This window comes from Andrographis paniculata, unplaced genomic scaffold (genome assembly GCF_009805555.1).
Source record: "Andrographis paniculata isolate CXL003 unplaced genomic scaffold, ASM980555v1 Contig62END, whole genome shotgun sequence".
NCBI lineage: Eukaryota > Viridiplantae > Streptophyta > Magnoliopsida > Lamiales > Acanthaceae > Andrographis > Andrographis paniculata.
Genome location: NW_026137598.1, coordinates 287,887 through 314,167, shown reverse-complemented (window position 1 = coordinate 314,167; position 26,281 = coordinate 287,887). Strand labels below are relative to the sequence as shown.

Sequence of the window (26,281 nt, the reverse complement as noted above, 5' to 3'; positions counted from 1 at the left end):
TGGTTGGGTATTGTGGCCAGGTATTTCAATTGGATTAAGGATTAATTGCTAAACTAAGTTAGGCGTCCGTAATTACATTTTAATTTGGTTCAAGTAGCAACTAGTGGCAAACACCATTAGGAAATCACGGAATCAATTTTAAATAATTTCGCATAGTTAATTGTTAAATTCAATTACGCTCTTCTAGTTTGCAAGACGGTTAGGCTAGTAAATTCTTTGTGCGTCACTAGGGTTCTAGTCTAACTAGGGAAGCAGTTGACAGGCGTACCTAGACTGTCCAGAAATTAAGGAATAGTCGATTATTAGGCGTGTGTCGGTAACTATAACTAATTTATTTAAAAACCAATAAAATTAAATATTTATCGATGATCAAATCCACTACCCAAGTTTTCAATTTCATTCATAGATTGGACGCTTGTATTTATTGAAATATCTTTTAGTCGTAGAGTTTTAACTTTGTTATTTTATTTTTATTTTCTACTTCCAAAATACCCCCTTTTATTATATTTATAAATCAAACAATCGAAAATAAAACCTTTTTAATTCCCTAAGGAGACAACCCTACTTCATCTATACTATATTATTTCTTTTTGCAAAAGTAGGTTTATTTTATTTAAATTTTGCAGCGTGTGACACACGCCTATCTAATTTTGGCGTTGTTGCCGGGGAATTTTAATTGGTTTATTTATCTTTGGTTGTTATCTATTATCTAAAAAATATGATATTTTCTTGTTTATGTCGAGATCTGATCGCACAGGAAACTTGATTTTCGACCCCAAGATTGAGAAGACTGTGCATCGATTAAGAAAAGAAACTAAGGAGCGTCGTAAAAAATATTTAGCTTTAGAATCATCTAGCGATTTGAGTTCTGACGAGTTGGAGCTAGAAGAAAAGATGGATCATAGGACACCAAGGGAGCTGGCAGCCCCTAACTTGACCCAACAGCATCTCTGCATCACATATCCGATGGTATACGGTAACAATGCTTTTGAATTAAAATCAAGACTAATACACTTGTTGCCTTCTAATCTATGGGTTGCCAGGAGAAGAACCACATAAGCATCTTTAAGAATTTGATGTCTTCTTCACAAGTATGAAGCCGCAATAAGTAACATAAGATCAAATTAAGCTTTGTGCTTTTCCGTCCTCACTAAAAGATGCTGCAGAAGATTGGCTATTCAATCTACCTGCCGGAAACGTGACTACATGGACTGACATGAAGAAAAAGTTTCTCGAAAAGTACTTTCCCGTTTCATGAGCTGCGATCATGATGAAAGAGATATGCGGAATGACGCAACATACAAGGGAGTCTTTATTTGAATATTAGGACCACTTTAATTCTTTACTTATTCGATGTCCCCATCATCAAATCCCCTTGCAATTACTGATTCAATATTTCTATGAATGTTTGACTTCCATTGACAGGAGAATCATAGACGCATCAAGTGGAGGGGGCTTGATGAATAAAACTCCTAGAGACGCGTGGGACTTACTGAACAATATGGCAATGAACTCACAACAGTTCGGACCAAGAGAAGCAGTAGCAGTTAAAGAAGCAAGCGAGGTGAGTTCTATTCAACAACAATTGACTGAACTGACTTCATTTGTTCGACAATTTGTTGTAGGGAAGGCACAAGTTAAGGCTTGTGGGATCTATGCAAGTTCAGAACATCCTACTGATATTTGTCCTACTTTGAGTTAAGAAGTAGATGTCAGTCCTGCAGGATTCGTCCCAAGAGCATACAACCATTACTCGAATAGCTATAATCCAGGATGGAAAGATCAGCTGAACTTAAAGTATGGGAATCAACAAGCTAACTTTGGAGATTATTCTAGAGAATTCCCAACACCTAACCACCCTCCACAACCCCCTCAAACGGTTCCGAGTAATTCTTTAAAGGATATGATGAAAACTATGGCGTCTAACATGTTGCAATTTCAACAGGAAACTCGGAATAGCATAAGGAACTTGGAAGAACAAGTAAGTCAAATACCGAATGAGATGTGCGAGATTAAGTCAAGAGAAAAAGGCAGATTGCCTTCACAACCTGACGCCAATCCGAGGAATGTGAGCTCAATTGTTATACAAAATGGAAAAGATGCGGAAGTATTAAAGATTGGAGTTCCAAAAGACAAGAATGAGGAAGATATTGAGAAAGAAATAGAGCAAGTCGCCACTGAAACATCGAACAAGGTAACTTTCGATACACCTACTAATACTAAAACTAATGTTGCACTGTTTCCTTACAGGTTGGCGAAACCAAAGAAGAATGACAAAAATAAAGAGATGATGGAAATTTTTCGAAAGTTGGAATTGAACATACCCTTACTAGATGCGATCAAGCAAGTACCGAAGTATGCAAAATTTCTTAAGGATCTTTGTGCGAACAAGAAGCGACTACGTAGAGACGAATACATTATTGCTGGCGAGAGCGTATCTGTCGTTTTACAACATAAGCTTCCTCCTAAATATGGAGATCCAGGTATGTTCTCAGTTCCTTGTAAAATAGGTAAGTTGGAGATTAAACGAGCAATGCTAGATTTAGGAGCTGCTATTAATGTGATGCCTAAGTCTATTTATAAGTTTTTGAACATTGGGCCTTTAAAAAAAACTGAAATTATTATACAATTAGCCGATAGGACAAATGCTTATCCTGAATGAATGATTGAAGATGTCCTAGTGCAAGTTAACGAATTAATTTTCCGGTTGATTTTTATGTGCTTGATATGCATGAAGATAATTCTCCAAATCCTGCACCGATTTTACTAGGTAGACCATTTATGTGCACCGCACAAACTAAAATTAATGTGAAACAAGGTATACTTTCTATGGAATTTGATGGTGAGAAAGTGCAATTTAATATTTCTGATACTATAAAATACCTTGAAAAATCTAATGCGTTGTGCAGTGTGAATGTTATTGACAAAAGTATGTAGGGAGTCTTGAGATTGCATGAGAAATCTATCATGGACAAAAAATCGAAGCCGCATCCAAATCAGTTGGAGCCTATTCACTTAAATGATAATGTGAATCTTGCAAATAAATTTTTTTTGAGTAATCATCATTTTAAACATGGAAGTAAAAGACAAAAACTGAAGTGGGTAAGACAGTCTGAAGTAGTACTACCTAATGGCTAACATGGTAATTGCGTCTAGCCAAAGACGTTAAAGAGAGGCGCTTCTTGGGAGGCAACCCAAGTTTTCTAGTTTTATTTCTTTTATTTTCTTTAGTTTTTGTTTTATTTTTATTTTTTATTTTTAAACATTGCTTATTTGATATGGATTCTTTATTTTTTGTAGGGAACTTTTTGGAGAATTTTGAAAAAAAAAAAAGAAAAGCCCCATCTTTTTTCTTCTTCCCCCCTGAGCTATGAATTTTGGTGTTGGCTAAAAGAGACGCACAATCAAATTGAAGAAGTTTGGAATCCAAAGCAAAAACATGCAGTCGCACCAATCCTACGGATTTCAGGGAAGTTCATCTCTTATTTTACTTTCTTTTACATTGAGGACAATGTTTGCTTTAGGTGTGGGGAGAAAGGAGAATGCAAATTTTTTGGGAAAATTTTTCATTTTGTGCTACTTTTGATGTCTGAACCCGACCTTTATCGGGATAAGCCCAATTTCGCCTCCTCCCTAGGGAAGTTTGCTGTCCATTCTCATGGTTTTGAGATTTGTCTGAAGTGAGTCAAAGGTGGTTTGAGTAATAGGTTAGTCTAATATGATTGATGACATTGGATTTGAAATATGTTGAGCCAGGTTGACATTTGAACCTTGTGAGAATTCGAGTATATATACCAAAAAGCTTACATTAGAAAATAAACTACATTTTATCAAGCTTTTGGAAATTCTTTCTTTTATCAAGCTTTTGGAAATTCTTTCTTGTGTGATTTGTAGTGCTCAATTAAATGACCTAGAACTTGAGTGATTATGCATATTGAACTTGCAACTATCGAGTCTTCCATTTTGAAAATGATTAGGGCATTAGGTAGCCTACTGAACCTTTCTTTAGCACCTAGCACAATATTTTTCCCCTAATTAGTCCCTTTGAGACTTTTTAGCCTAATTTTCTTCTATATTAAACCTTCTTGTAGCCGCACACCCTTCTTTTGATATTAAGCTTTCTCCGATTTGAACCCTATGTTGGAAAGAATTAACTTAAGTTCATGTTGTGATGCACCTTATTTGTTCGACACCGTTACAAACGAATTTTGAGTATAAATAAATAATGTATTCAGAAGTGTTTGCTTTAATGAGAACGGGTAGTGAAAGGCGTATATATATATATATTTTTAAAAAAAAGGCCAAAAAAAAAAAAACAAAAAAGGCCCCAAAAAAATAAAAATAAAATAAATCTTTATGAAGTATTATTGATATAATTATGGTATTAAAGTTTGGGTGGTGAATAAAGTAAGGGTTCTATTGTTTATGCTGAACTGTTTTTCACGTGCTAGCATCGTGTTCTTATTGTGTTCTTTTCTAACATATTTTAGCTTTCGCATGTCCTTTTTTCTACCCCTAACCATCAGCCCCGTTACAACCTTTATAAAAAGTCCCTTTGATTCTTGAATTTAGATTCAAGTATCTTAAGCAAGGGAGATTTGATTATCATTCAAGCCTACGGGATAATCTATTCTCACACTATTTGAGCATTAGCTGATTATACACACTTATTTATTTCAGAGAGCATGTGTGTATACACTTTATCTTGAGAGGTTGACTTGACTTGATATATTGAATTTCCGATTGATTTGGTTGAGTTAGATTTTCTTGTCATATTGAGTCGCTTGCGATTTCTTTTGGCTTGTTTCAAATTTATGCTTAAGGGCAAACATGATCTAGGTTTGGGGAGATTTGATAGCCATAAATCGCATGCGTTAAATATTTATATTATTTGAAATATTTGGTTGATTTTGATTAGATTTTACCTGATTTGGGTATATATTATTTATTTATAATTTGCAAGAGAAAAATAATAAAATTAATATAATTAGTGGGAAAAGAGAACAAAAGGCCCAAAGCCCAATTGCTACAAAATTTAGGCAAATATAAAGGAAAGAAAGAAGGAAGAGACGCCACTTTATGCCACTAACCGAGGAGAACACCGTGCAGAATAGTCCCACAGAGAAACCATGCAAGGGCTAGAAGGAAAAAAGAATTTCCAAGAAGATTTCGAGTTCTACCCCTACCAACATCATTCTCAGACGATATTCTTCTTTGCTTCCTTTTCCTGTGTTTTTCCTCCTATGATTAGCGAGTAGTTTACTTTTCTAGTCTAGGAGTGAAAAACAACTTAGTATGGATTTGGGAGATTAGATTTGTTTTGATTTATGATATTTCTTTGGTTCCTAAGTATTTATGTGGTTTCTGATTTCTTTGAGTTATAATATTTTATTTGGTTGGGTATTGTGGCCAGGTATTTCAATTGGATTAAGAATTAATTTCTAAACTAAATTAGGCGTCTGTAATTGCGTTTTAATTTTGTTCAAGTAGCAACTAGTGGCAGACACCATTAGAAAATCACGAAATCAATTTTAAACAATTTCACATAGTTAATTGTTAAATTGAATTAGGCTCTTCTAGTTCACAAGGCGGTTAGGCTAGTAAATTCTTTGTGGCGTCACTAGGGTTCTAACCTAACTAGGAAAGCAGTTGACGGGCGTACCTAGACTATCAAGAAATTAAGGAAGAGTTGGTTATTAGGCGCGTGTTGGTAACTATAACTAATTTATTTTAAAACTAATAAAATTAAATATTTATCGATGATCAAATCCGCTACCCAAGTTGTAAATTTCATTCATAGACTGGAAGCTTATTTTTATTGAATTTATCTTTTAGTCGTAGAGTTTTTAGTTTGTTACTTTATTTTTATTTCATACTTCCAAACTCCCCCATTTTATTATATTTATAAATCAAATAATCGAAAATGAAACCTTTTTAATTCCCTGAGGAGACGACCCTACTTCATCTATACTACGTTATTTTTATTACAGAAGTAATTTTATTTTATTTAAATTTTACAGCGTGTGACACACTGCCTGCCAAACATGAACCGCATGAGATGTGTCAGGACGAGTGACCATCAAGTATATGAAGGATCCCACAAACTGCCGATAGCGGGAGGGATGAAGGTAGGTCTGGCTATCAGTCAGACTTGAACGAGATATGAGATCAGATGCATATTTCGTCTGAGATAGATATATGCCATATGGAGCTTCAGAAATCTCAAGTCCGAGAAAATAGGGAAGCTGACCAAGACTCTTCATGTTAAAGTGTTGATGAAGGTAGGTCTGTAGATCGGATATACCAGAAGTATCTTCGCTGGTAATAACCATATCATCCACATACAATAAGAGAATGATGATCCCGGCAGAAGAACAACGAATAAATAGAGCAGAGTCATAGGGAGATGCAGAAAAGCCATACTCAAGGAGCGTAGAACTAAACTTGGCAACCAAGCTCGGAGCGCTTGCTTTAGTCCATAAAGGGCACGGCGTAGCTGACATACCTTCAATGAAAAATCTGAGCCAGGTGGAGGGGTCATGTAGACTTCCTCAGACAAATCTCCATGAAGAAACGCATTCTTCACATCCAACTATAATAATTTCCAATTTCGAACAACGGCAACAGAAAGGAGACAACAGACAGATGTCAAACGAGCAATTGGAGCAAATGTCTTCTCATAATCAATACCATACTCATGCGAAAAACCCTTGGCTACAAGGCTCGCCTTGTAGCGCTCAAAAAAACCATCGGAGTGAGTTTTGATTTTGTACACCCATTTGCAGCTAATAGGTTTCTTGCCAGGAGGGCGATCGACGATATCCCACATGCCTGTCTTCTCAAGAGCATGCAATTCCTCAGACATAGCGTTGCACAACAAGGGATCACAGTTCACCTCACATGTGGATGACTTACATAGGTGGGTTCATGGTGAGATAAAATGACAGAAAAACAATGATAATCAAGTCGATGAAAGGGAGGACGACTTACACAGTGGGTCGCCAATCAGTTGTGGTAGGAACTGAAAATTTTGGAGGATCGGACATAGGCTCATGAGGCGCATGAGGGTTAGCTGGTGGGTAATGATCACATCAGACATACCAGTAAAAGCGGACGGGGTTTCAAGACCTGCAATAGGAGGAGAGGAATCCAGAACAGGAATGGACGGGGGTTCGGGACCTGCAGGAGGAGGAGAGGAATCTAGAACAAAGAACGGGGACTCTGACTCAAAGGGAATGGAAAATTTAGACTCAGAGGAAAAGAACTTACGCTCCACAAAAGTAACATCCCGAGAGATACGTAGACGATTTGACACAGGATCCCAACATTGATAACCTTTATGTTCTATCACATACCCAAGAAAACAACATAGACGGGTGCGTGGTTCTAATTTGTTATGTTCATGAGGAGGGAGATGAACAAAGCTGACACAACCAAAAGGATAAAGATGAGAGTAATCAAGTACCTGGCGGAAGAGCCTCTCAAAAGGTGTGGTATTCTAAAAGACAGAGGAGGGTAAGCGGTTAATAATAAACAGCAGTAAGAGTAGCATCTCCCCAAAACCGATCTGGACAATTAGCAAATAACAACATGTGTAACACCCCCAGTTGGCTCATACTGGAAATGCTACCGCCACACTGCATCATGAGGTCGTCACCTCCTACTTCGGGCCCCACAACACAGTGTTAAGGCTAAAATTAATTATATAAGCATTTTATTATTCCCAAAAAAACAAGTTTATAAATATTTACAAAAACATACTCCCAAAACGGGAGGTTTTTCTAGTTAGAATTTACATATAATACATCAGATGCAGTTCACTCATTCAGCCCGTCTTTCTATCTCCCGAGACGTCCCCTGTCCCGGAGGTGCCATGCGTACCTGAATCAAATATTTTTCTTAAAAGCAGTCTAGAATTAAATCCATTTTAAGAACTAACATAAAATATGCCATGTCATGCTCGAAAATAGAGTTTAATTTCCGTCATTTGCAAAATAAATGCCATGCCATGCCCATACTGAAATAATGTAACAATAATGTCAAAATCGACAACTCATGCACATATACCCATATACATATGTCAAAGTGAGCAGCCGGAATAACCTCGGCTCCATAATAACAGCTCACTAGACTATCATCAATAAATAGCCGGAAAATCCTCGGCTCAAGGAAGGACCTGGTAAACCCATAATAATATAACGGTCACCCGGTCACTTCCATATACCCACCATACGACTCCCGCAATCAATACATGGATAGCCGAGCGTTGTCGCCATTAACCACAAGACACCCCATAGTCTGTGATAGCGAAGATAGGACCCTCCTGTCTAGCCCTACCCCGTGTAACGTAGTAGAATCCGTGCAACCTGGAATCACCCGAAGGAAACCCGGAAACTCTACTCCTCCTCGCACGCCCTAACGGGATCGCGTTTGGAGTTTGGCATATGATCCTAAACTACCGGTAGACCTCACTAGTAGCTACTCCAATGAGTGGAACAACACCGAACACGAATGATTAGACCAAATACGTCTCAACTGCAATGGGTCTAATCCCTGAATGACCGTGCGACTAAGTCACCCAGTTGTCCGACTACTATCGTCCACTATCGCCAAAGTGTTACGATACATCGGGGTCGAATATCCTAACCCCAGATGATGCCCTCGCCTAGCACTACCGCACACGGCGACTAAACGATAGATCCATAAAACATATCCGATAAATCGTGCAATGTGTGCAGCATGTCAATAAGTGAATTTAATGAAAAGGCCTGGTGAGACGGCCCACCTATCCTCCTTTTTATAAATTCACCAACACGATCAAATACGTATATCAAATATCGTAAAACGAAGTTTCACACATGCATATACACACACATATATACATATATAGATGCACTGACCAAATGATTCCACATAATATCATATCAATATCAGAATCAGAATCGCATGCAACATAAATACCTAATTTCTTAAAATTAGATTTAATTCCCTATTGCTTACCTCCTACCGATACTTTCTGGATTTTTATAACTTCACCCAAATCTCCTCCAACGTACACCTGTCCCATTATTTACTCAAATCAGATGAGCTTTATGCTTATTCTCAGGAGCTACCTGCTTATTCAAAAGCTAATTTCTATAATTAACTCGTCGGGCTCCAAACTTTTATATTTAGTAGAATATGATATTCTAGCTATAAAATCCTTCTACCTCATAATATTTATATTGCCCGATTATTAAATAAAAATACGCAAAGGTATGAACAAGCAGGCAGGTGCAATATACTGCCGTTTTCAATTCGGCTCGGATCGATACGAAATTCTCAGAATATAATACTAGGACTACGAATAGGCTATTAGCTAAAGAAATTCGTCGATTAAATAGCCAAATAGCTAGTTATAAATTTTTGAAGAATTTCTAATTTAATATCTTCAATATCTAAATTTATATTAAAATCCATAATTAAATTCTACGTATAACAAGGAATACAATACCGAAGTCGGAATCGAAATCGAATGGCTAAATCTTTTTCTTTCTTCTTTTCTTTTTCTCCTTTCTTCTCTTTCACGTTTCTTCCTCTGCCTTCCTTCGCTTCGCAGGTAAGTTTGCTTGTTTTATATATATAATTATATTATTATTATATATATATATATTATATACATTATATTATATTATATTATATTATATTATTATTATTAGCGTTATTATTATTATTATTATTATAATATTATCTTCATCATCATTACTTTTATTATTATATTATTATTATATATTTTATATTTATATTTATCGATATTTATCCATTTAACAGTCTATTTAATTATAACTAATATACAAAATTGGAATATAATTTATCCCAAAATATTAATTTCTTGATTCCATTACTATTGTCAAATATTTATTTGCTATAATAATATTATTTTATACATTCCGAAATCGGGGCATTACAATCCACTCCCCCTTAAAAAGATTTCGTCCCCGAAATCTAAACTCAAACACATAACAAGGCAACTTAATTAAACAATTGTGGGTATGCCTTGAACATTTCTTGTTCTACTTCCCACGTGGCCTCTTCCGCTCCATGTCTGGACCACATTACTTTCACCATACGAATATCTCGATTCCTCATGGTTCGGACCTTTGTGTCCATGATCCACAGAGGCTTTTCTTCATACGAAAGATCTTCATTCAGCTCTATCTCATCTGGAGATAAAATATGAGAAGGATCTGCAACATACCTACGAAGCTGAGATATATGAAACACATTATGGATACGCTCCATAGAATTTGGAAGTGCCAACTGATAAGCCCAATCACCAACTCGATCGACAATTTCATAAGGTCCAACATAACGCGGACTCAATTTTCCTTTAATCCCAAACCTTCTAATACCTTTCATTGGGGATACTTTCAATAAGACAAAATCTCCACTTTGAAATTGACCCTCACGTCGGGCTCTATCGGCATAACTCTTTTGACGATCTTGAGCTGCCTTCATCTTTTCTCTGATAATTCGAATCTTATTTTTCGATTCCTCAATCATTTCCGGACCCAGTATCAGTCGATCACTCATATCGTCCCAACTCAAAGGAGTTCTGCATTTTCGACCATAAAGAGCTTCAAAAGGAGCCATTCCGATACTTGCTTGATGGCTATTATTATATGAAAATTCCACTAAATCCAAGTGGTCTTCCCAACTCCCTTGAAATTCCATAGCACAAGCTCTTAGCATATCTTCCAGAATACGGATAGTTCTTTCTGACTGACCATCAGTCATAGGATGGAATGCAGTACTCATATGCAACTGAGTACCAAAGGCTTCCTACAATTTTTGCCAAAATCGAGATTGAAAACGTGGATCACGATCTGATATGATCACCTCAGGAATACTGTGTCGTTTAACCATATAATGAACATATAATTTGGCCAATTTCTGCATACTCCAAGTAATACGTACTGGAATGAACACTGCTGACTTGGTCAATCTGTCTATAATCACCCAAATTGCATCTGTTCCCGACTTTGACCTTGGAAGTCCTGTTACAAAATCCATTGCGATAGAATCCCATTTCCAGAGTGGAACTTCTAAAGGTTGTAGCAACCCCATTGGTCTATGATGTTCTGCTTTTACCTTTTGACAATTTAAACATCGTGCAACAAATTTGGCTACATCCTTCTTCATGCCCTTCCACCAAAAATGTTGACGTAGGTCATGATACATTTTATTTCCCCCCGGATGCACTGAGTATGGTGTATTATGAGCCTCACTCATAATCTGCTCTTTCAAATCATTTCGATCCTTTGGGATACACCACCTCCCGTGAAATCGAAGACTCCCATCTGGAGCAATATTAAAATTTTGAGTCTGACCGTACTGAACTTTCACTGCAAGCTCAACCATTTTATTATCTTCCATTTGAGCCGCTCTAATGCGATCATAAATTTCAGGCTCAACTTGTATCATTTGCAAATATCCCCGAGTCATACCCCGTCCAAGTACCTCAATTTCCATCCGCGCTAAATCTTGGCACAGTTCATCAGCAACCGACATGAAGCCCAAGTTATGCCTTGGTTTTCGACTTAAGGCATCGGCTACAACATTTGCTTTGCCTTCATGATACACAATTTCAAGATCATAATCCTTCACCAATTCTAACCATCTTCTTTGTCTTAAATTCAATTCTTTTTGGGTGAAGATATATTTCAAACTTTGATGGTCAGTAAATATTCTGCAATGGGCTCCATAAAGATAGTGTCTCCAAATCTTCAAAGCAAACACAACTGCTGCCATTTCCAAGTCGTGTGTCGGATAATTCTCTTCGTGAGGTTTTAGTTGTCGTGATGCATAAGCAATAACTCTTTGATTCTGCATTAAGACACATCCCAATCCCTGCTTCGAAGCATCACTATACACTTCAAACTCCTCACCTTCCACTGGTAAAGCCAAAATTGGCGCTGAAGTTAATCGATGTTTCAATTCTAAAAAGGATGACTCACACTCGTGATCCCAGTTAATCTTTGCATCCTTTTTCAGCAAATTAGTTAATGGTTTTGCAACCTTCGAAAAATCAAGAACGAATCGCCGATAATATCCTGCCAAACCCAAAAAGCTTCTTACTTCTGATTGATTGGTAGGTCTTGGCCAATCCATGATTGCCGCCACTTTAAAAGGATCTACTGAGATACCCTTTCCAGAAACAACATGCCCCAAGAAAGCAACCTCCTTCAACCAAAACTCGCATTTGGATAACTTGGCATATAACTTTCTTGCACGCAATATGTTTAATATTACATGCAAATGTTTTGCATGCGTCTTTTTATCTGGGGAATAGACCAAGATATCGTCAATAAATACCACCACACACTGATCGAGGTATGGTTGAAAAATTCTATTCATCAACTCCATAAACGCAGCCGGGGCGTTAGTCAACCCAAAGGACATAACCGTGAATTCATAATGCCCGTATCTAGTCCGAAAAGCTGTCTTCGGAATGTCATGCTCTGCAATCCTTAGCTGATGATATCCAGATCTCAAGTCAATCTTTGAGAATATAGTTGCACCTCTCAGTTGATCAAATAGATCATCAATCCTCGGAAGAGGATATTTGTTCTTCACCGTGACTTTGTTCAGTCCACGGTAGTCAATACATAACCTCAAACTTCCATCCTTCTTTTTCACAAATAAAACTGGAGCTCCCCAAGGCGATGTACTAGGCCGAATGTAACCCTTATCTAGCAATTCCTGTAGTTGCAATTTAAGTTCAGCTAGTTCTAAAGGTGCCATCCGGTATGGAGCCCTTGATACTGGCTCAGCACCCGGCACAATATCAATAGCAAAATCCACCTCACGAGCTGGTGGCATACCCGGAATGTCATCAGGAAATACATCAGGAAAATTTCGGACTACAGGAATATCTTGCAATCGCTGCTCCCCTTGCGTCAAATCTCTTACCTCACACAGATATACTGGAAACCCCTTACGAATAAATGATTGAAATGATAGGGATGAAATTACCTTCATAGAAGGTTGTCTGGCAGATCCTGCATAATTCACCTGTTCGCCCATCGCTCCAACCAGCGAAATTGATCTTTTTCGACAATCAAATTGAGCTTGATATGCCACTAACCAATCCATCCCCAATATTACATCGAACTCGGATAGCTTGATGCCCAACAAGTTAGTAACAAAATCAACCCCTTCAATACTAACCGGAATCTGCATATAAAGCTCTCGGCATTCCAGCACTTCTCCTGATGGAAGTAAAACTTCCACTACCACTTCTACTGATGAATTCAGACCCAATCGTCTAACTAGACGCTTAGATATGAACGAGAACGTTGCACCCGAATCGAATAACACAAGAGCAGGAAAACCGCAAACCAGAAATCTACCCGTTAAAACCTCACCTGGATGATAATCAGCTTCTGCTTGGGTAAGAACATTTATTCGTCCACGCTGGTCAGGTCCTCTGCCTGGCTGCCTAGATGACGAACGTGACTGACTTCGTCCCCCTCGCCAAGATGATCCTAATCCTCTCCCTTGTGACTGCGAAGACGGCGGCTGCCATGGCCTAAACCTCGGTTCTGGAAACTCCCTTGCAGTTACCACACTTGGGCATAACCTGGCAATGTGACCACTACCACCACATTTAAAACATGTCAATGGAACTTTATCACAACGAGTACCTGGGTGGCTTGTTCCACAACGCCGACAAACAGCCCCCGATTGCTGAGACCTCTCCTGACTCGGTTCATTAATCGAAATCCCCTTATACGATGGCCCAGACCTAAACATTTGCCACCATTTCTTTTTACCCTTGGGTTCATCCTCCACTTTAGCTTTTCCCTTATCTCGAACCTGATGTTGATAACCTATTTCCTTCTCACTCTCCTTTTGTCTGACTTCCTGCTTCTGATAAAATCGGGCAGCACGCTCGTAAGCCTCATACAATGAACTGATATCCAACACCGCTAAAGCTTCTTGAATTCTGTGTTGCAACCCGTCTACAAAATGGTTAATTCTGTCTCGCTCACAGGAAAAGTAGTCAGGAACATACATCTCCAACTCATTAAACTTCACAAAATAATCCTCAACTGACATCGAGCCCTGCTTTAAGTCCAGCAATTCTTGCTTCTTCGCTTTTCGAATATGCGACGGTATAAACGTAGCCTTTAACTTTGCTTTAAATTCATCCCAAGTCATATCCACTTGGTCTACACCTGCAGCTTCTTCACCTAACCACCACCGATTTGCTCGGCCTTCCAAGAAATAGGCTCCAATATTAACTCGTTGATCTGGCGGAACCTGAACAACACGAAATATCTTTTCCATCTTTTCAACCCAAAACTCAAGGACTCCTGGCTCCACTGAACCAGAATATGTTGGTGGGTTATGCCGCATCACAGCATCAATGAAACTCCTCTGTTGAGGCATCATCGCGGCCATAAACTGCCGAAAGAAATCCTGACTAGGTGCCTCTGTTGGTACATGCGCTGGCACAGGATACTGTGACTCATCAGACGAAGGATCAAACTCTGGGCCTTGAATAGCCCTACGTACACCACCACCTCGAGAATTCGACATACTGCCCCCAATTTTTCCTGATTCAATATCAATTCAGCACACAGCTAAACCAAGCATAACAATAAAAGATAGATCACATTAACATGAATGCACCCGCAAAACCCAAACCTCACCAAACCAATTCAATATCATTATTATTTTCAAAACCTTTTTAATTCAAAGAGCCAAAATCTATCAAACCTAGGCTCTGATACCAACTTGTAACACCCCCAGTTGGCTCATACTGGAAATGCTACCGCCACACTGCATCATGAGGTCGTCACCTCCTACTTCGGGCCCCACAACACAGTGTTAAGGCTAAAATTAATTATATAAGCATTTTATTATTCCCAAAAAAACAAGTTTATAAATATTTACAAAAACATACTCCCAAAACGGGAGGTTTTTCTAGTTAGAATTTACATATAATACATCAGATGCAGTTCACTCATTCAGCCCGTCTTTCTATCTCCCGAGACGTCCCCTGTCCCGGAGGTGCCATGCGTACCTGAATCAAATATTTTTCTTAAAAGCAGTCTAGAATTAAATCCATTTTAAGAACTAACATAAAATATGCCATGTCATGCTCGAAAATAGAGTTTAATTTCCGTCATTTGCAAAATAAATGCCATGCCATGCCCATACTGAAATAATGTAACAATAATGTCAAAATCGACAACTCATGCACATATACCCATATACATATGTCAAAGTGAGCAGCCGGAATAACCTCGGCTCCATAATAACAGCTCACTAGACTATCATCAATAAATAGCCGGAAAATCCTCGGCTCAAGGAAGGACCTGGTAAACCCATAATAATATAACGGTCACCCGGTCACTTCCATATACCCACCATACGACTCCCGCAATCAATACATGGATAGCCGAGCGTTGTCGCCATTAACCACAAGACACCCCATAGTCTGTGATAGCGAAGATAGGACCCTCCTGTCTAGCCCTACCCCGTGTAACGTAGTAGAATCCGTGCAACCTGGAATCACCCGAAGGAAACCCGGAAACTCTACTCCTCCTCGCACGCCCTAACGGGATCGCGTTTGGAGTTTGGCATATGATCCTAAACTACCGGTAGACCTCACTAGTAGCTACTCCAATGAGTGGAACAACACCGAACACGAATGATTAGACCAAATACGTCTCAACTGCAATGGGTCTAATCCCTGAATGACCGTGCGACTAAGTCACCCAGTTGTCCGACTACTATCGTCCACTATCGCCAAAGTGTTACGATACATCGGGGTCGAATATCCTAACCCCAGATGATGCCCTCGCCTAGCACTACCGCACACGGCGACTAAACGATAGATCCATAAAACATATCCGATAAATCGTGCAATGTGTGCAGCATGTCAATAAGTGAATTTAATGAAAAGGCCTGGTGAGACGGCCCACCTATCCTCCTTTTTATAAATTCACCAACACGATCAAATACGTATATCAAATATCGTAAAACGAAGTTTCACACATGCATATACACACACATATATACATATATAGATGCACTGACCAAATGATTCCACATAATATCATATCAATATCAGAATCAGAATCGCATGCAACATAAATACCTAATTTCTTAAAATTAGATTTAATTCCCTATTGCTTACCTCCTACCGATACTTTCTGGATTTTTATAACTTCACCCAAATCTCCTCCAACGTACACCTGTCCCATTATTTACTCAAATCAGATGAGCTTTATGCTTATTCTCAGGAGCTACCTGCTTATTCAAAAGCTAATTTCTATAATTAACTCGTCGGGCTCCAAACTTTTATATTTAGTAGAATATGATATTCTAGCTATAAAATCCTTCTACCTCATAATATTTATATTGCCCGATTATTAAATAAAAATACGCAAAGGTATGAACAAGCAGGCAGGTGCAATATACTGCCGTTTTCAATTCGGCTCGGATCGATACGAAATTCTCAGAATATAATACTAGGACTACGAATAGGCTATTAGCTAAAGAAATTCGTCGATTAAATAGCCAAATAGCTAGTTATAAATTTTTGAAGAATTTCTAATTTAATATCTTCAATATCTAAATTTATATTAAAATCCATAATTAAATTCTACGTATAACAAGGAATACAATACCGAAGTCGGAATCGAAATCGAATGGCTAAATCTTTTTCTTTCTTCTTTTCTTTTTCTCCTTTCTTCTCCTTCACGTTTCTTCCTCTGCCTTCCTTCGCTTCGCAGGTAAGTTTGCTTGTTTTATATATATAATTATATTATTATTATTATATATATATATTATATACATTATATTATATTATATTATATTATATTATTATTATTAGCGTTATTATTATTATTATTATTATAAATATTATCTTCATCATCATTACTTTTATTATTATATTATTATTATATATTTTATATTTATATTTATCGATATTTATCCATTTAACAGTCTATTTAATTATAACTAATATACAAAATTGGAATATAATTTATCCCAAAATATTAATTTCTTGATTCCATTACTATTGTCAAATATTTATTTGCTATAATAATATTATTTTATACATTCCGAAATCGGGGCATTACAATACATGGCTCAAACTGTTTTTAAAATATAACGATTCTTGCGCTCTGCCCTACTATTTTGTTGAGATGTGTAGGGATAGGAACGCTGGACAAGAGTACGTTGGGTGGACAGAAAATTAAGAAAGGCAGAATCATTATATTCAAGGGCGTTAGTGCGAAGAGTCTGAATAGGATACGAGAATTGAGTTTGCACCATTTTAGCGAATGTAGAGTAAATGGAAACAAGTTCTGACCGCTTACGCCTAAAGTAAATCCAAGTAAAGTGAGAGTAATCATCAATAAAAAGCACAAAGTAACGAAATCAAGTAAGAGTAGCGACAGGAGAGGGGCCCCAAATGTTAGAATGTACTAACAAAAAAGGTTTATCAACAATAGACAAGTTATTCAAAAAAGGTAAAGCTGGTTGTTTTCCAAGTTTACAATGCAAGCAATCAAAAGACTCAAAATGAACTGTGCCTAAAACACCTGTATTTGCAAGAGACTTGACTTTAGATAGGGAGGCATGACCAAGTCTGAGTGCCAGTGATAGGAAGAAGAAGGAAAGACTGCAGCGGAAAGAGATGGTGTCTGGCGAGGGCAAAGGTGGTCAAACTCAAATAGGCGGCCTGTCTTGTGACCCGTCCCAAGTATCTTACCCGTCTCCGTGTCCGGAACCTGCACACCAGAAAAAAAAAAAATTACAGTAAAATCTTGCTTAACCAACTGACCGACAGACGCAAAGTTTAAGGCTAATTTGGGAATGACATAAACATCATCAAGGTGTGGGGACGTTAAATGGCCAGTATGGGTAATGCGCATGGAGGTGCCATCAGCGGTAAGAATAAGAGGGGATGAGATGACGGGTTGGGAGGAATGTAAAAGGCGAGGGTCAGGTGTCATGTGGTTACAACAAAAAAAATCAATATACCATGTGTTGTTACTTGATGTCGAGGCTAATGAAGGATGAATTGATAAAACCTGAGTGAGCATGTGACGTAGGTCCTCAAGAGTGGGAGGCAGTTGAGGTGACTGTGATACGCTAGTGGCAGCAACAATGGCAGAGGAAGAGCTGGAAGAGGACTGACCAGCCTTGGGATTCTTGGGATAATGCGAACGGATGTGGCCTTTTTGATGACATTAGTGATACTCAACCTTAGGGCAATAGATATAAAGATGATTAACATTCGGGTAACTGCGACATTTATGATACTAAGGTAGTCGGGCATCCTTGCGATTATCTTTGCCAAAAGGAGTAGAAGGGGAACTGCCAATGTCGAATCAAGGGTAGGAGCCTCGAGCATCTTGAGGCGGGTGTCCTCAAACAAAATCTCATTCATCGCTGTCTCCAAGGAAGACAAGGGATGACGATGAAGCAAGGAAGCACGCACAGACTCATATTCTGGACCAAGCTTCATCAAGAGTTGAATGAACCGAAAGTGCTCAATCTGTATGTCTACCTTATTAATGCGATCCCACATAAACTGTATAGTAATGAGGAACTCATTCATATCTTGACGTGAGTCATGTGTCAGTGCATTCAATGACCTTATAAGCTGATAATAATGCATGCCTCCAGTGGCCTAATATCGATGCTGCAAATAATCCTAAGCTTTCTTGACAGTGTTCATGCGGCGAGGTTGAATCTGAATGGACTTGGAAGAGGTATTCTGAATCCAAGTAAGAATAATGTGGTTCTTACTATCCCATTCATCCAAGGCATTCCGATAGTCCGTGAGATCCTTATTATTGAGGGGCGCCGTAGAAGTGACAACAGGAGCAACCGGTGCAAAAAGTCGCCAGTAACATAGCGCCATAATCTTTTACCAATCAAGAAACTCTTCATGGATTCAGCACACAAATCATAATTATCACCAGAAAGAATAACAGTAATCTCGGAAGTGTCTACACGTTCTATATTAAGAGCCATACTATGAAGTGAGAAAATCAAGAATAGTATAGCGCGCAAAAGAATCGTGCAGAAAATCAGACTGGGCAAACCAACCCAGTAACAGTCGCAAAATAAATTCAAGTCAAATGGTAAAACCGACCATACCAGGATATCGGGGATCGAAACAAGAGATGGCGGCCGGAAACAGCCGGACACGGCGGGAAGGCGGCGGTCGCCAGAAGGATTAGTAGCAATGTTTATCCCAGAAAGAAAAATAGGCTCTGATATCATGTTTGAATATTTACGAAAAATAAAAATTGTATATTGACCCAAAAAGAGAATTTTAATGTGCATACCTATATATATGTGAGCCGTGAGCCGCAAATGACAATATATAAAAAATATGCTAATACCGACAAACTCAGCCCATTTTTACACGTCTATATACAACCTTGTTTATACACATAAATGAATTCAGTGTTTGGCAGTGGATTAAGGAAACGTCAACGTGCAATGCATAAACATAGCAAAATACTCTTAAATTAATGTCCTGCCAAACAACATTTTGTCACAGTACGTACAAATCACCGCTACTTGTCAAATGTTAAGAGCACCATATTATGCATGCACCTCTTTGCGTACGTACACTTGTTTATATTTATATACATATAAATTTATTTATTTATTTATTTTGGTTCCAAAAGTGGATTGAGTTAATAATAAAAATGTGTTCATTGTTTTTCTTTAAATTTATTGTTGTTTTTCTGATTCCAATAAATTTTGGTTGTTGCACGGACGAGTTTGTGTTGGTAAAGGAAAGCTTGATTAATGCAGCAGCTTGGGCAAATGAGCTGAGCCGTGATTGGACATTAGCGGCGGCTGCAGACTGTGGAAAGCTGTACAGCGAAGCCGAGCGGAGGGTGGCTCAGCTTGTCGATGGAGTCGACTGGTGCCGTGACGACGCGGTGGCGTGGCTCGGCGGCGTCTTGGCTAGCCACGCTAGCTGCTTGGATGGGCTTGAGGAATCTGGGCGGTCGGATGAAGTGCATCATCCGACGGCTGAGAATTTGACACGGGTGAGTAAGGAAGCGCTGGCGGTTGCTTGGAGAAGATGGAAGGGGATTTGTGGAAATAAAAAAGATTTGGGGAGAAGTGTAAGTTCGGAGGGATCGGAAGGGATTCTGGCGGCGTGGAATCCGGCGACCTCGAAGGCGGACGCCGTCGTGGCTCAGGACGGATCGGCGCAGTATAAGATGATTGGCGATGCAGTCGCGGCGGTCGGAGGGAAATGGGCGGACCGGAGAGTGGTGATTTATGTGAAATCGGGGGTTTATAATGAAAGAGTGGAGATTGGGATGGAGATGAAGAACCTGATGCTCGTTGGCGACGGAATAGATAAAACTATCGTCACCGGGAATCGGAACGTCCGCGACGGCGCCACCACGTTGAGTTCAGCGACATTTGGTATGAATCGAGGGATAATTTATTGAGTTGATTTTGAAATTGGGGGAGAAATCAGTAACCGACGTTATTGAAGATTTCTTGCTGTGTAGGTATTTCCGGCGACGGATTTTGGGCGAAGGACATAACCTTCGAGAACACGGCGGGGCCGGCGAAGAATCAGGCGGTGGCGGTCCGATCGAGCTCCGATTTATCAGTTTTCTACCGGTGCGGATTCCGAGGGTATCAGGACACGCTCCTCGTCCACTCGCTCCGCCAGTTCTACCGCGACTGCCAGATTTCCGGCACGGTGGACTTCATCTTCGGCGACGCGGCCGCCGTGTTTCAGAACTGCGAAATTCTCGTCCGGAAGCCGCTGGAGCACCAATTCAACACGGTGACGGCGCAGGGGAGAGACGATCCGAAGGCAAACACGGGGATTTCGATCGTAAACTCGCGGATCGCGGCGGCGGAGAATCTTCAGGGGGTTGAGAGCTACCTCGGGCGGCCGTGGAGGATGTATTCAAGGACGGTTGTGATGGAGACGGATCTGAGCGGAGTGATCGCCGGAAAAGGGTGGAAGGAGTGGAATGGGGATTTCGGAATTTCGAGTGTGTATTATGCAGAATATAACAACACCGGAGCTGCGGCGGATACCGCCGGCCGGGTTTCATGGCCGGGATTCCATGTGCTCACGGATTACGGCGAGGCTAATGGCTTCGGCGTCGCGAATTTCATCGGCGGGGATTCGTGGATCCCGGCTACCGGCGTGCCTTTCTGGGGTGGACTGTAAAAGGGTTAGGGTTCAACTATTGATCAAAAGTAAAAGTAGCTTCATGACTTAATTTTTTATGGAGGGAGATTGCATTAAAGAATTATTTTTGTTGATTGTGAATTTTTTATCTTTTACTTTTAAATAGGAATAAAGGTATATGTATTGACGTTATGGTTACACACATGACGCATCATAGGCATAGCGGGCCAACAATAGGTCTTGCCTAGCCTACCATGTATATGGCTTGTTTTTGTTGGACCTCACCTAATTCAAACAATATTGGATTCCACGGGACGGGAGGATTATTCAAAGCGAACCTCAACCTCAATTAAAAAAAAGTTTAAAATATCATATGTCAATCAAGAATAATTTAATAATACAAATTAAATCAATTATTTCTTGAGCATTCAGCATGCAACATATGATCCATTGTATTTTGGTATTTTAAATATATTACAAATTACAACAACTATATATTAATTTATACCCTTAAGTGCATATACAATTGGCTTATTTTCGATGACTTACCCTTGCCTAGAGGTCATATTATTAATTAAAGCGTTGGACAACTGATACACAATAACTTATACTCCATCTCAAGACTGTTGCCACGAGAAAGTCTTAAAGTAGCTTAGTAAAGCAGAGGCAACAACTAGACAAATTTTCTACTAATATTTCTTTCTCAATCTTTCCAATATGATTCCCTCCAAAAAATTTCTTTCGATTAATTCGCCAACTTCTCCTTGATTAGAAAACTTATTTCTTCTTTTCCTCTCTGTTACTTCCCGTTGCAACTATGTCATCGCCTCTTAAGCTGTAGATTTTTTTTAGAAAAATCCATGATCGGTGATTGTTGTAATCTTTTCTGTCTCTTTAGTCTTCATCTTTGTAGTTAATCAATTATTCATATTGAGATTCAAAATTAGTAACAAGTCTCATTGAATGCAGATTTTAGTAGTGTTATCCCAAAATTATTTTTGGAATAAAATTAATTGGTATTTTAATCTACTATAATCGGTTAGAATTGATGGTTGAAAGTAATGGGTTACCATTGGGACTGTGGATGTATGATTGTCATCCCATAAATTCATCTATTAAAAGAGCGGTTTATTGTGGAGCTCTATCGGACCATGCAAAATATTCATCGTCATTATTTATTTAAATTGCTTTCCTGACAAATTTTATTCATTTTATTTTTCTGATCTTGTCTTCAATGCAATTTCATTAAGAAGGATTCAGCTATTTTAACTCTTAATTGTTACTCTTGTTTTGTTCTTGTAATTCATTTGTTGCTTTATTGATTGAAATTTTGTTTACTGCATTTCGTATTTCAAGTCCAATTCAGTTCTTTTCGTTCCAGCATTCGATCACGTTTGATTTAGTTTGCTTTATTGATCTATTTGTTTTAATTAGTTTGGCATGTTACGGATCATTTATTGAAGAAGCCGAAGAATCCACCCAATTTTTTACCAATTCGATTTGTCAAGCCGCAGAAAAAATATTTTGAGTGATACTAGTTTGGAACACCCAGTGGGACTCTTTTGTCCTAATTCGTGAATCCATCTGACAAATTGTATATGGGAAGAGTGGATGACCTTAAACCGCATGGAATTTCAGCCGTCGCACCATGAAACGACCCTTTAGATTTCATAGTATTTGTCGGATATTCTTAGTACGGAAAATATGCAATAAAATCACTTAGTTGCACAAAGAAGAAATGAGAAAGGAAGATGTCTCGATGGACACGTCCAAGCAGGAGGGGATGATGTCCGTGGGCATCATTCTGCCGTCAACAGTTGAACCATCGATCTTAGCGCCACTGCAGGTCAGCCAGGTATCAATCATTCAAGGGAGCTAGAATATTGATGCTCAACAACTTGCATCAATACAGGAAAGGGAAGCAAGGACAAAGTAGGGCAGCAAACATCCTCTGCAGTGGCGACACAACCCAACATTGGTGCATGTTGCCCCACATCCCGTGGCAGCAACTCCAATTCATTCAAAACAAGGTTCACCTATTTTCTAGAATACTTGTGCGCCAACGACTAACCCAACCATATTTCCGGCGTCTGTTATTGCCCCTACATGGACATATATTGTCCCTATGCCTTTATGTATGGTGCTGTGAGGCATTTCTACAGTATGATAAGCGCATTTTAGCCTAGGGACACACGTTGGCTGGTGCGGCAGCCCCAATGGCGGGTCCAGCCCAATCTCCACCAGCCATTCCAATTCTGATGGGATTTGCGCCACATCACCGCCCCCGTCTATAGAAGACGCGCCTGAAAGAACTCGAGCTTATGGTGCGCCCAAAGGGGCTGCGCAGTAACCAGCTTTTTCGTAGACAACAGCAGTCCCGGCTCCACCAGCGCACAACGGGCCAATGTTGGCCTTTAAATATCTTGAGGCTCCCAATGAGCCTCCCAAGGCCTAAGACCAACATTGTTGCTTGCTAATCATCCCGACGAGCTTCTTCGTATAGATCATGAAACGATCACAAGAGGTTGTATGATAGATCTATAAAGATCTGCTCTGGTTGCCCGCGTGGCCGCATTATCATCAGTCATTCCCTGACTACATCGTGAAGAAACATCATCTCTTAAGGAATACTCATATTCTGTAATTTACTTTTTCTCTTCGAAGACGACTCGAGCCACCATAGAGCACATTAACTGGTTTACCGTGCAATGTGATGGTGATTTTGGATACAACAACCAGTTTAAATTGTAGCTATTCTCACTATCATTGACGGGAACAACATTCATTTGGTACGCCGCCCTTAGGCCTAGCTCGATATGGTTTTAGATAGAGCTCAAGAGTCTCTTTCATGAAAGGTTCTACAGCCCTTCCCCGGAGGTCACAATTTTTTTTTCTTACAAACCTCCAACCAAAAAATAATGAATTGGTCGGGTAATTCTTAGAGCATTTTAAGCATGCCGAAGGCCGATGTTAAATGCACATCTTTGAGGATTAAGTCCCCATTATGGCTTTGGAAAATATTCCTCCCTATCTTAAAGAGAACCTTGCACTTCAAGAATATCATAGCCTCAGCCAGCAAACCTCCAAAGTCGCGAGAGTTGGGCAACTTTTTCATGATACCTAAGGTGCGCGAGGACAAAAGCCATCTATCAGGCCCCATTTCGTTGAGGAGCTGAAAGAGGACCTTAACATCAAAGAGGGTTCAGATGGTATATGTTTGGCGGAAGTCACCCAAGGCAAGGCTTATGTGAGTCCAACCTTGAGGGCCTCGAAGCAAGGGGAGGATCAACTCGATGTCGATCCCCTTCTCTACATTGGTCATCGTTGTGGGAATTCACCTCAAAGAAGCTTCAGCCCCTGAACATTCAGCTGAAAGGAGAATATAGAAGCCTTCAACACCTTGAAGGCTTGTATTCGAACGACCCGGGCAAACTTTTCGGCCTCTGAGATACCCTTCGGTTTGGGATAGGTTTGCACCCTCAAATACCATCATCAAAGTTAGCTTAAAAATGAACGGCAAGGTGTGGGGGGTCACATTTTTTGATCAGGTTATTATCAAATTTCATCAGACTCGTCTGCCCCGGACTTGGCCAAAGGATGGGAGCTGGCAGTCAACCAAGCTCCCGAGAAGTTGACATCTGTCTCTATCACGGATGAGACTTGAATAGCAGTGGCAACAAGCTCAAAGGCGAGCCAAGAACATCCCGAGAGTTGCCAAATAATTTTTGGCACCGATCGAACAGTCAAAGAGAATTGCAACTGAAGCAAAGTCTGAATGGTGAGCAGCCTTGAATTGATCAAGTCACACAACTTCGTAAAAAAATAATATCGGATATTCATGAGGAATTCCATACATCCGTAATTTTTGAGGGGGTATTTTGTATCCAAAAATTATTTTTGTAATTAAATTAATTAATATTTTGAATCCCTATAATAAGTTAAAATTAAAGGTGGAAAAAACAACCACGGCCCGAAAGCCCGGTCCGAGCACGTCACAAAAAAAACATGCTTGGGCCTTCAAAATAGGCCCGAAACTTTTCAAGCCATGCCGGACCTGGCACGCTAATAAACCGGGCCGTGCCTGGGCTCATGAAATTCAGGCCGTGCCTAGCCCGTCCCGGTTTTTAAAATTAAATTTTAATAAATATATATATATATTAAATTTTGAAATAAAGGAAAAAAATTAAAACATGGCTTGATGGTAAAGTTCTTATTTTGTATTAGTTTGGTTGTGGGTTCAATTCTCCATTTGTTATTTATAATAATAATCGGAATTCTATAGTGCGCACCTTGCTTAAGGTTACTTTATTCTATTATGCATTAAAAGGACCAAGAATGTCTCATCAAAATCAAATAATAACCTTGCTTAAGGTTAATTTTAACCTTCTTGCCGTCACCTATATATATGTATCTTTTACCATCAATTGATTTTTCGATAATAGAAATAGTATGTCTCATCAAAATCAAATAATAACCTTGCTTAAGGTTAATTTTAATCTTCTTGCCGTCACCCATATATATGTATCTTTTACGATCAATTGATTTTTCGATAATAGAAATAGTATGGCATAGGCACACTGATGTCAGTTGTTACACCACAATCCACCCCAAGTGTGTCTATGAACTGAAATTAAACTAATTTTAGAACAAATTAAAGTAAGAAAAATGTCTTTTATCACGCGTTATTCATGATACTTAAGCACAATTTTTCTTCTCATGTCCAGTCTTCTTCAAAAGAAGCAAGTCTTATACACAGGACAAGCCTGATGAGCTTGAGCTGAAAGTGAGAGCAAGATCAATAGAACTAACATGTCCTCCAAAAGATCTAACTTAATTTTCCTTAATTTATAAGCAGTATTAAAAATATTTAGAATGTACTGCCTTATGTTACATTTTTCGTTATACCTCATGGTAATAAGACTCTTCAGAAGAGTACTCATTTCCGCCATATCTTTTTTGGTAAAGCATTTCTTAAGTTCGAAAAGTAACCCCTTAGCAGTAGTGATATCATTAGATATTGTACTCTGAAAACTTTATGAAGTGCATTTCTTAGTGATCATCGTACTTAATTGTTAGACCTAT

The 26,281-nt window shown here is 39.1% G+C and overlaps 2 protein-coding genes and 1 long non-coding RNA gene across 3 annotated transcripts; 2 read left to right on the top strand and 1 right to left on the bottom strand.

Annotated features, from left to right (window-relative positions):
* The first annotated feature begins 735 nt into the window (after window positions 1–735).
* LOC127261037 (uncharacterized) lies at window positions 736–2,662 on the top strand. Its single transcript, XM_051289179.1, has 5 exons — window positions 736–976; window positions 1,158–1,239; window positions 1,426–1,564; window positions 1,626–1,685; window positions 1,787–2,662. Exons 1-5 carry the CDS (start codon window positions 736–738, stop codon window positions 2,660–2,662), a joined length of 1,398 nt encoding a protein of 465 aa, XP_051145136.1.
* Window positions 2,663–7,835: 5,173 nt separating this feature from the next.
* Window positions 7,836–9,274, bottom strand: LOC127260380 (uncharacterized). The gene is made up of 2 exons (XR_007840732.1): window positions 9,001–9,274; window positions 7,836–7,881 (listed from the first exon to the last, which is right to left on the bottom strand). It is a non-coding gene; the product is annotated as an uncharacterized LOC127260380 (long non-coding RNA).
* Window positions 9,275–18,478: 9,204 nt separating this feature from the next.
* On the top strand, window positions 18,479–21,478 carry LOC127261029 (probable pectinesterase/pectinesterase inhibitor 36). The gene is made up of 4 exons (XM_051289165.1): window positions 18,479–18,564; window positions 18,694–18,779; window positions 19,843–20,469; window positions 20,559–21,478. Exons 1-4 carry the CDS (start codon window positions 18,479–18,481, stop codon window positions 21,236–21,238), a joined length of 1,479 nt encoding a protein of 492 aa, XP_051145122.1. The 3' UTR covers window positions 21,239–21,478.
* The last annotated feature ends 4,803 nt before the right edge of the window (window positions 21,479–26,281 follow it).

Coding starts and splice junctions, on each gene's coding strand:
- LOC127261037 (XM_051289179.1), top strand. CDS start 736: ATGTCGAGATCTGATCGCACAGGAAACTTGATTTTCGACCCCAAGATT. Junction 977..1,157: donor CACATATCCGATGGTATACG/GTAACAATGCTT, acceptor CCTCACTAAAAG/ATGCTGCAGAAGATTGGCTA. Junction 1,240..1,425: donor AAGAAAAAGTTTCTCGAAAA/GTACTTTCCCGT, acceptor TTCCATTGACAG/GAGAATCATAGACGCATCAA.
- LOC127261029 (XM_051289165.1), top strand. CDS start 18,479: ATGACGATGAAGCAAGGAAGCACGCACAGACTCATATTCTGGACCAAG. Junction 18,565..18,693: donor GAACCGAAAGTGCTCAATCT/GTATGTCTACCT, acceptor GCATGCCTCCAG/TGGCCTAATATCGATGCTGC. Junction 20,470..20,558: donor GTTGAGTTCAGCGACATTTG/GTATGAATCGAG, acceptor CTTGCTGTGTAG/GTATTTCCGGCGACGGATTT.